The 11,403-nt window shown below is 37.7% G+C and overlaps 1 protein-coding gene across 14 annotated transcripts; it reads right to left on the bottom strand.

Annotated features, from left to right (window-relative positions):
- Positions 1-362: 362 nt before the first annotated feature.
- LOC306843349 (kinesin-like protein KIF23) lies at positions 363-11,403 on the bottom strand. Of its 14 annotated transcripts, none has more exons than XM_079374784.1 (24): positions 11,309-11,403; positions 10,750-10,816; positions 10,547-10,675; positions 8,798-8,903; positions 8,572-8,708; positions 8,374-8,486; positions 8,121-8,288; positions 7,705-7,749; positions 7,314-7,426; positions 7,102-7,223; positions 5,575-5,677; positions 5,405-5,484; positions 5,205-5,324; positions 4,953-5,112; positions 4,648-4,809; positions 4,396-4,562; positions 3,746-3,919; positions 3,220-3,402; positions 2,684-2,983; positions 1,920-2,153; positions 1,748-1,836; positions 1,579-1,654; positions 978-1,048; positions 364-886 (listed from the first exon to the last, which is right to left on the bottom strand). In XM_079374784.1, the coding sequence occupies exons 1-24, from the start codon at positions 11,314-11,316 to the stop codon at positions 871-873; spliced, it is 2,943 nt and encodes a 980-aa protein (XP_079230910.1). In that variant the 5' UTR covers positions 11,317-11,403; the 3' UTR covers positions 364-870. The 14 variants fall into 14 exon arrangements, 12 of the variants coding, with proteins under 12 accessions (XP_079230917.1, XP_079230907.1, XP_079230908.1 ...); XM_079374780.1 differs by having other exon boundaries at positions 11,303-11,394; XM_079374786.1 differs by having other exon boundaries at positions 366-886; positions 2,711-2,983.

Genomic DNA, 11,403 nt, shown 5'->3' with positions numbered 1-11,403 from the left:
CCTGTATTTTAAGCATGAGATTCACTTTTTTAATTAGTGTGAAATATCTCTTAAGAAATTAAGTCACACCTTTTACATAATCTGACAATTACAGCTGGATGACAACACTCCATTCTTATATCTTTCACCGTTTACGTCTCATACTACATCTTAAAGTATCCACTGTCTACATGAAACAATAATAGGACCCATGGCCATCTTGGTGTAAGAATTAAAACACCTGACCTCTATAGTCTAAGCACTGCTGCCATCTACTGCTTCCTTATATAACTATATCAAGTGCTTGGAGAATTACATTACAAATGAACCAAAAGGAAAAATTTAAGACACAATGAGCAAAATTACCCACTATATGAACCAAACAAGTATATCAAATGCTGTTTATTAACAGTTTTGTCTGCAGCAATGTCATACAAGTGAAACTACATGGAAAGAGTGCTGTTCCAAGGTGCTGCCTACTAACGTCATGAAAATGACATTTACTAAAGGATTTTTAAAGAAACACGAGCAAATTATTCGATTGTCCTAACTGTTCAAATGCAAGAGTATACATCAACATATTAAAAAAAATAAAAATACCTAATGTGCTTGAGACAGTTAGAAAACAACATTTGTAACACTTTGTTTTGAAACCCACCCAGACCCACACTTACACCAAATGTGAATTTTACATGGCAACACCCAGGTAGAAAATGCAGTACAAAAACAGCTTTGGTGAACATGTATAGTTTTCTATAAAAAGAGTTTTTCCATAAAAGCATTTAAAAAAAAAAAAAAGTTAAATATTATAAAGTGAATTTGCTATTGCACACAGTGATAAGAGGCTTTGAGAGGAAAGGACTCTGCTGTGATGGCAATAATAGAGCAGTCTCAAGGCTTTCTGCGTCTACAAAACAAAATTGAGGCAATTTTTTAAAAAGCTGTTTTCACCCATGTGACTAGAAACAAGTGAAACTGTATGCAAATAAACAGCTTACTTTGGATATCCGTGATGCTGGTATCCAGGTCCCAAGTTTGAGCCAGCTCTCATCTCCACTGCCACAGAGCACTAGAGAATAAAGACAAGAGACAGGTTAGGAAACATTTTCATATTTATAAAAAAAAAAAAAAAAAAAAAAACAATTTATAAATAAATAAAATCTATTTCTATCTATCTATCTATCTATCTATCTATCTATCTATCTATCCATCCATACACACACATATACACAAACGTTTGGGGCCAGCAAGTTTTTTTTTTATAGAAATTATTCATTAAAATGCATTAAACTGATCAAGTGACAGTAAAAACATTCAATATAACAAATTTAATTTCAAATGTTTCAAAGAATTCTCACGAAAACTAAAGAGCACAATTGCTTTTAATATTTGTGTTTTTTACAATACAATGAATTCCAAAGGATCATGTGACACTGAAAACTGGAGAAAAGACTTTAGAAAACTTAGCATTGCAATTAAAATATATTAAAACAAATTTTAAGTTGCAATACTGTTTCACAATATCACGGTCACTGAATATGAGCAAATTTATAAAAATAAAAAAAAACAAAAAAAAAACAACATCATTGTTGATTTTACCCTTGTTTCCACATCAGTCCAGTCTCCTTCCATAGGCTCACCATCTGGGCCAGTCTCCGATGATCGTCTCTTACGGCTACAGTCAAAAAGGCCAACAATACAGAGCATTTACTTTGAGACCTAGAAAATATACATACTGCCAAGTTTGAATTGCATCGGAGGACATTACCTGGCCGCAACGGGGTTTTCTTGCTTGAGTGTTTCGATATCTGTGAACTGAACAGACTGTCCTCCACCTCTAGTTTTGAACACTTCACCCTGATAAAAAGCAAAAGTTTTCAATTTTAGCTGACAAGCAAAACCAGTCCGAATGAGTGAGACCACTAGAAAAAGGAAGCTACCTTGATTAGCTTGGTCTGAATCTCTCCATCTGAGGCAACCTCCTGGTGCGTCAGAACGTACTTGTCACACTTGGACAGAGCTTTCTCATTGGGAGCGTTCACCTTGATAGCATTGGGGATGTTTGGCTGCAGAACTGTATCCAGGTCCACGTTAGTGGTGGGTTTATGATCAACCCACCTCTCCCCACCTGCGGAGTGCGAGCGTCTGTGTAGAGGCCGAACCGGCGGCCCAGTCTATTCAATTAAAACAAGCACAGTAAGATAAACAGAAGACGGTCCTTAAGCATTCTGAAGCGTTAGTGTGCTAGTCAATCTCTACAGAAGCACAAGCTAAACGTACCAAGCTGTTAAGAGGAAAAAAAAAAAAAAAAGCTGAAGATACTTTCCCCATTCAAACCAGCTCCAAAAGATAAATATGCTTTTTAGTATGCATATATTAGCATACTGTATACATGCAGTATACAGATATTAGCAAGCTGTAAATGTTGTCATTATTTAATTGCTTTTCATATACTTCAGACAAGTTAAATTATGTGCAGGAGTAACAGATGACAATGAGAAGATGAAAACTCATTTATTGCCTAAAAGTGCAAAATAAAGCCATTACATGGTTAAAATAAGCAGCACATAAGACCTTATTGTTCATATATATCTTCTGGGTAATAATTAGTGCAGCTGAGAAACAGATCAACAGGTCTACAATGAGTCTATATTAGTGTCTTGTTGAAGCTCTACCTACAACTACAGCGAGATACTCCACTGACCCAGTGACCAGTTTCCTCTAGGTCTACCTCTGCTGGCTGGACAGGCACCTCTCTGGCCCAACACCTGCCTCTTCTCCTGCTAAGACTGTCGGGAAGGCCCTGAGCTCTCTTCCTACTGTCTGGAGGCGACTGGCTACCCTGCCTGCGAGACTGCGGGACACCCTGCTCCCACTCGGAGATGCAGGAGGCCACAGACACACTGCCTGGTCTGGGGAAGTGAGGATCTGGCCTGACCGTCTGAGAGAACTTATATATGGGCTCCAGGGAGGAGAGGGATGACTGAGAGCCATTGTAGGGAGACTGCAAGCGACATGAGATTAGTACACACATGGTTTGCATGCAACACACACCAGTACATTAAAAACAGCATTTACGGCATTAAAAACAGGTGAGAATCTGTAAAAAAGTGCACAGGGTAATTATACACACATTGCATAGCAGACCATGCATGGACATATAAAGAGGAGGTTTGTGGATTAGGTTATGTATAAATCTCAGGGGCAGGCGGTCTAGAAACGCATGTCAGTTAAACGTACAGGAACAGGCGACGGGGAAGCGGATCTCTTGGCAGGCACTTTGTCCTTTTCTCTGGAGGGCCGCTGCGGCTGCCGGTTCTCCGTCTTTCCCTCAGTCACTATGGCTTTGAGCTGTTTGAGTTTCTCATCCTTCACCCACAGCTTATTCTGCATTTCCAGCTGCTTGGCATTTACCCGCCTCTCCTGTAGAGAACAAACAAAAGCTGCATGTACCACACATCACTAACAAATTAAATTCTACACAAAAAAAAAAAAAAAATTAATAAAAATAAATCCTCACAGATGGTCTATGGCAGGGGTAGGCAAGGTCGGTCCTGGAGTGCTGCTGTCCTGTAGAGTTTAGCTCCAAGCCTAAAAACACCTGAACAAGCTAATCAATGTCTTCAGAATTACTAGGGCTACAGGCAGGTGAGGTTTTTTTGGGTTTTTTTTTTTTTTTTTTTTTCACGGTTGGAGCTAAACTCTGCAGGACATCGGCATTCCCAGACCAATGTTGCCTACCCCTGGTCTATGGGAAGACACTCACACACTCCTTCTCCCACTTAAGCTTGGCATCCGTAACAAAGCCTTGCATGCGTGCTTCCATGCGTCTCTTTTCAGACATTTCCCTTTGCAGCCTCTGCTCTCTGCTCTCCAGTTCCTGCTGTAGAGATCGCTTATCCTCTTCATAGATGTTGGTAGTTTTCTGTAGAATGTCAATCTGTAACAAACATTTTGCAGATGCATTAGGGGCCATATTCAGAACTTGTTAGTATGACACTTAAAATAGCTGTCATTCCAACCAAAAAAAACTATAAAAGTAAAATATAACTTTACTTGCATTATATTTCTTTACGTTAGAAAATGTAATGTTTTTTAATGTAAGAAATGTCATTAGAAATCCACCAGAAATTGATATACCGATCTGGTGCTTAAGAAACCTTTTTACTATCAATGTTGAAAAGAGTTGTGCAGTTTAAGATTTTTGGGGCAACTCATTTGTTTTTCAAATTGACTTCAAAGAAAAGCACCACATTACACATGTAACTTGTCACTTTTGTTCAATTTAATATATTCTTGCTAAATACAAGTAATAATTTCTTTAAAAAAAAAAAGAAAAAAAAAAAACACCTTTTGAAAATAATTGTACTTCATTCCATTTTTTTTTATATCCTTACTCCGTGATGGTGCAAATACCTTGTATTCCAGCATCTTGGATTTCTTTTCCAGACGATCAATCTCATTCTTCTGGTTTTGGACCATTCTGTCCTTTTCACCAAGCTTGCCACGTTGCTCTTGGATAAAGTTATCCTTGGAGAGCAGGTTGCTGTCCTGCTCTTGAAGCACAGACTTCAGCATGTTGGCTGAAACAGAATCATGGCCAGAAATTTGGAAAAACATTGCACTTGAAGACCATTTAAACAGCTCTGAATAAAGTGATAATTTTACCAGTTTTATTGTACTCCTCGATCATCATCTGTCGAATCTTGTGTCTCTTCTCCAGGGCCTCAATGAGTCTGGGCAGTGTAACATCATCGTTAGGGCCAGAGATCTCACAGGGAGGAAGTGGAGGGAAGGACTGAAGCAGCTGGTTTAATACTGTTGGAGACTCTGAAACAGAACACATCACAATTGGCATTACCAAAAAATAAATAAATAAACGGTATGAGATCTTAGTATGGAATCACTTCTGCATGTTAAAGAAACTGCGCAATTTTTGAGAATGTAACATGCAAGTTCACACACAAAAATACCTCCATCTACAGGACCACCACGTTCCTCCAGTCTGCGGGTAAGTTCGTCTTTGAAGGCCTGGTTTCTCTGTCGGCGACCAGCAGCGAAGCCACAGATGGGCCTGTCAACGGGCCGGGCCACTTCAACCTCCTGAGTCATCTCGGCAAAGCGCATCACCAGCTACACACAGGTGAGAAACCCAAATGTCACAGTGCAAGTAGAATAAATCTGAAGAGGAAGAATCCATCTTTTGACCTGTTAATATTGCTTACCAAGGTCTCCTCATAATCATCAGCTTTTGGATTTACACACACAACCATCCTCACTTTGCCTTCTCCATCAAAGTAGTTTTTGAATAAATGGGTCACTTTGGAGTCTCTGTACGGAACCATCTGAGGACAGAAGTCAAGAGTGCCTTTGATGTTTCTAACCTTTTTAACCAATCACATAGTCAGTTAAATGTATCACATACCTTGTTTGTGCCACACATCTGATTCTCCCTTAGAACTTCAATACATGTGCGCAGAGTCATTAAAGACTGATTGATGTTGCCTGTGAGAGAAAGAAACCATATGGTCTTCATAAAACATAACTCTGAAAACCTGAAGTTAATAAAAGTAGTTCTTTGTGCTGCTGCCTGACCTGCTTCACGAAGACGGCTGCCCTCTGCTCGGGTTCTGCTAGTGCGTTCACTGCCAGCCAGATCCACCAGACACAACTGGCTCACATTCACCTGATTCTTATCCTGAAAGAGGGAACAAAACATTAAGTGTTTGGTCAGTGGTTCCACTGTCACAATTCAGAGCACAACAATATAGGGCCAAAATGTCACATTTTAAGGTGTAGTTCTTACATAAATGAAAATTGGCATCAATTACTCACCATTGCATTGTTCCAAATGCGTAAGACTTTCATTTGTTTTTTAAACACAAATGAAGATTTTTTTAAATGAAACTTTATAATTCTGTCCCTCCATTCCAACAAAATTTTGAAAAAGTTTGTGAAACATTACAAAAGAAATCCATATTAATCAAGCAGTTTAATTCAAGTTTTCAAAGTGTCACTTCATATGAAAGATTTAATTTAAGCAATTATTCACATGTGTGACCCTGGAACACAAAACCAGTCATAAGGGTCAATTTTTCAAAATTTTGATTTTTACGTCGCCTGAAAGTGGAATAAGCTTTCCATTGATGGCTAAATATTGTCCCATCCTAACAAACCATACGAGATACAACTATTTGAATATCTGGAATCTGAGGGAGCAAAAATTCAAAATATTGAGGGGAAAAAAAATAAAAAACAATTGCCTTTAAAGTGGTCAGTGAAGTTCTTAGCAATGCACATTACTAAAAAAAATAAGTTGATATATTTACAGTAGGAAATTCACAAAATATCTTCATGGAACATGATCTTTACTTAATGTCCTAAAGATTCTTGGCATAAAAGAAAATTAAATAATTTTGTCCCATACAATGCATTTAGCTATTGCTACAAATACACCCCAGCGACTTAAGACTGGCTTTATGGTCCAGGGTTGCATATGAGCATTAAATCAATGCAAAAAGCACATCAAATATGGCAGCAAGAAGCCAATCTTGTGCATCGCACAAACAGGTTTGAGCTTCTGCAAAAACCAACGATGCTGTTGAAACGTCAGTTTCGGTGGAATGGACTTTAAGTGGAGAGACAGAAACCATTCAGTTTTCATTAAAAATATCTCCTTTTAAGCTTGGAGTCTTCTGGGTTTGGAACATGGGTGACAAACGATCATTTTAATCTTTGTGTGAACTATTCCTTTAACATCACGATTAATTTAAAACACTTTAAAATGAATCAAACACATGATTCATCCAAATGTTTTATCTGACTTGGCATTTACAAACTGAAATTAGCCATAAACTGTAGGTTCTCAAGGACAGACTCTCTTATGGTGTATAAATTTAAGGTGAAATTTCTGGATCTTATTTTATCACTAGGGGATGCCAAACCCCAACAAAATCGCAACACAGCAACAAGACCAGAGGCAGGAACACTGCATGTTTTTCTTCTTTTTAGCATTAGTATTAAAAATAATGTTTTTAGTTAACCATATTTACAAAAATATTATTTTTCTCCAAAAAAAAAAAATAAATAAATAAAATTGAAGACATTAGATTTAGCTCTGACCTGAAGCACGTTGTCTCCATCTGCATCCAGAGGTGCTTGTGCCAATTTAACAATGAACACACTGTGAGAGCGGCTGGACTCACGGTTCAATTGCGTGTTTGCAATCCTGCGCTTCTTTTGACCTGTGTTCAGAAAACAAAAGATCTTGTACAACAGCTCTGTTTGCTAACTACAAACAAACCCCCTAAGAAAAGTGAACATCATCAGCTTACCTCTCCAAAATACTTCAAAAGCTTCCTCTGTTGACTTGACCTCAACCTCAGTGCACCCAGCCACATACATGTTGTGATTTTGATCTTCACGCAGTATTTTAGATTGGGGAGGTCTGAAATGTGAAATGCAGTATGAAAACATTTCTGTATCTACAGAGTAGGGAAAACAAGTTGTTCAGACACATTGCAACAAAGCTCAATCTCTGCATGGGTGCCAACCAGCAAGTAAAACAAAAGCACAAGACAGACAGCCAAGACAAAAGTGGACACAGACACCCTAGAAGCACTTGAATGCATAAGACAGGATGCGCAGTACAGCTACACAAAGGAAGGAATCTCATTATAAAAAGGCTGCAAGTCCATCTATGAATGGATTTCACTGGCCACGTACATGAACTCAGTGTTGTTTCTCAGAGGTGTGCCTGCACCATTCCACCTAATGAAAACACAAAATACATTTATCTATAAACTAAGTGCAAAGATAATACTAAATTAACAAAGAAAAAAATGAATGGGATTAAACCTAAATCAAAAACCTACGCAAATTAAACTAGCTTTGTGTCAGTTGTCAAAGTAAAATTTCAATTGAGAAAACATTCAAAAAAAAAAGGGTATTGGTTGGTTACCCACAAATTGGTACTACTGATACAACCAATTAAAGTAGATCAGATTTTTACATAGACTAAAGCTCAAAGGTTTAGGGTCGATAAAGTGTTTTGAAAATAGTTTTAGAATGAAGGTTCTTAAACTGAAGGCTGCATTTATTGGATCAAAAACACAGTAAAACGGTAAACTTAACCAACTTACTTGGGTTTTATTGGGTCAAAGGGAGTCTCTTCCAAAAGGTCATAGATGTAGTTGTTGTAAATCTCAATGTAAGAGACAAAGACACTGTAGCTGCTGTCTTCATCCACTCCATCTGCTTTACAAGCCTCCTCTGGGCTGATCATGTCAGCAAACTCAGGGTCAATTCGCCTACAAAACAAGAGCAGCATATAAAAACTCCCTATATTTCATTTAAAACCAATTAGGCGCTTTTTGTAACATTACTTGAATTAACCTTGTTGTTGGGGTCTTCGGTACAGTTGTCTGACTGTCTCGCTTCTGTCTGTCCAAGAGCGCATCTACCTGATTCTGCACCTCCATCCCATTTTTATCGTCAGGCTTGAAAACCTGATGAAGGAAAGATCAAGATAGCTCAAGGATGGAAAATTAAAGTTTACATAATGGAATAAATTAACTTGATGAATTTACTTACATATCTCTTGGCCTGGTAGGGGCCAATGCTGTTGAAGATCATGTCGAGTGAACGCGGAAGTAGCCCACCTTGACCAGGTGAGCCAGTCATTGTATAAGTTTTACCACTGCCAGTGACACCATAGGTGAACAACAGACCTAGTTTAAAAAGAAAACTGCAGTCAGTCAGAGTGTTTTTAAATAAGAACCATCAATCAATCAACAAGTGTACAGTAAAGTATATTTACCATTTTTACACTGAATGAGGTCTTCTACTAGAGGTTTGGCAACATCTTCAAATAATTCCCTCTGTGTCGTTTTAATTCCAAACACTTTTTTGAAGGAATATTGTGTCTAAAAGACAAATTATTACAGTTCATTTCAGTACTCCAACAAAGCCTAATTCCAACTATTCTTGGGTGCGTTGCCCAAAAGCATCGTTATCTAACTATGGTCGTTGGTTCCATTGAACTCTAATGGAAACGAAGGAACTTGCGACCATAGTTGCTTTTGGGAAATGCACCCCTGCACGTTTTAATATGATAGTATGTAATTTAATGATAGTAAATTTAAGGCTTTAGGACAAAAAGAATTTAAGGAAAAAATTTAAGGTTATCGTAATACATCAATATGTAAACAAACATCTAGGGAGCACACAATGGCCTGCTTTCACAGACGGGGCTTAGAGTAAGTCAGGAGTAGATCAAAGTTAAATTAGGACATAAGCAATTTTTATGAACGTGCTTAGGAAAAAACACTACTGGTGGTGCATCTTGAGACAAAACAAAGGCACTGATATATTTTAAGATCAGTCAGTACAAGTTTGTTTCAGTTGAAACAGCTCAGACTTACATTTTAGTCTAGGTCTAGGCTTAAACCTTGTCTGTGAAACCTTTTACTGTACCTGCCAAAAAAAGGTGAAACAACTGAAATGTTCCCAGACCCAGAAACGTAGTAAGGACAATACAGTCCATGTGAAATACAAAATAATGACTTTATTCAACAATTCTTCTCCACCAAATCACAAATCATCTGCCATTATCGAGAGCACCTCTGCACGTAAACACCACAATGTATCATGGTACTCGCCATAATGACACCCTAGGGTGATGGCGAAGGAGAAGAATTGATGAATCAAGTTATTATTTTTGTTTCCTTTGTGCACAGAAAGTATTCTCATAGCTTCATAAAATTGAGCTTGAACCACTGATGTCACATGGTCACTGGATTTTTTTTTTACTGAAACGTACTAAATTTCAGGGTCTGGGAATATTTCATTTGCGCTGCTGTCTATGGAGGTTCAAAGAGCTCTCGGATTTCATCAAAAATATCTTAATTTGTGATCTGAAGATGAACGAAGGTCTTGCGGGTTTGGAACAACATGAAGAGGAGTAATGGCAATTGTCATTTTTGGGTGAACTATCCCTTTAAATTCTCTTATGTTCAATTTCTCAGAAAACAATGCTTCATATCTTTATTTTGCATCTCACTTAAATGTATCTTGATTTAAGGTTATTTGTATATTTGTAATGGAAAAAGACAAAAACACTGAGAAAGATCCTATTTTCTGCAGTGCACATAAATACACTTTTATGAATTTAAGATTTTCTGTTCCAAGACCCATTTAAAGCCTTAATCTGTGAAAGGGCGAATTATCACCAAGATCCACATAAACCCTGCATAAGCTTCAAATGAACGGTTTTACTTTCATGTTCTCTAGAACTTGACCTTTCCTTGCAGCACAAAATGATACAACGGTTTTGAAAATGGGATAAAGCAGTTAATTGAAAAGTTAAGACTCAAGAGCAAACACGTCATACTGATCACTGGCAACCCAACTAATACTCTTAAACATTCGTTACATAGAAAAGTGCAACTACTACACAAAATTCATCTTTGTGTTGCACAGAAGAAAGACGATTGGAGAAGCATGACAATGAAGAAAGGCTTGTTTTAAATAAACCTAACTGTCAAAATGAGAGCAGAGAGGCACTCACCTCTTTGAATTCACCATTTCTGTTTGCTTTGAGCCCATCAGGGGCATGTAACTGTATGGTGGTGTTGCTTATAACCTCAATACAGCATTCCTCATCCTCTGCACCCAGTGGCCGCGCGCGACAATACACCTGCAAAACACATCTCAAATTAATATACTGGTCAGGATTTCCACTATCCTAATTTCAACAAAGTTACAACATACTCCAACAGGGTCCTTCTGGTTGTTTGAAGGCTTTTTTGGTGGAGGGCGGCGGGGGGTCTTGCCCTTCCTGTTTCAAAAGCAAAACAAAACACCATACAACAAATATATAACGTTATGTTCAAGTAAAACGAGTATGCTTATGGTTGAAATAACTCTAACTCTCTACAAACTGTTTTAGTAATTACTATAGGAAAATTAGATTTTTATTATTATTTTTGAATTGAAACACAGACATTTAGTAAACCAAGCGCTTGGTCCACGTTTTAAAAAAAAATAACGTTAATAGGGAAAACAAATAATTAAACTACCGATATAAACAGAAAACTTAAGACATAAAGCGGGATTATGAACTAAGCCTAAAGTACAAACAATGGATCAATAACATTAAATAAACGCGACGGGCGGCGAGTAAGTTCACAAATGTCTGCTACTACAACCACTCAAAGACTTTCATATGAAAACAAACTCGCTTATGAGTAAAAAAATATACATCTTTAATAACTCGATATCGGTCTAACATATCAACAGTACAAAACAGGTATAAAATACTTACACTTGCCTAATCATGTTAAGATGTTTTAGCTTAATTCCGCGACGCCTTCTTGTCTGTAACACAAACTCCGAAGTTCAAACGTTCCCTCCACTGCGTCAGAG

The sequence above is a fragment of the Barbus barbus genome (assembly GCF_936440315.1).
Source record: "Barbus barbus genome assembly, chromosome: 23".
In the NCBI taxonomy this organism is placed as follows: domain Eukaryota; kingdom Metazoa; phylum Chordata; class Actinopteri; order Cypriniformes; family Cyprinidae; genus Barbus; species Barbus barbus.
This window is presented reverse-complemented; position numbering and strand designations above follow the sequence as displayed.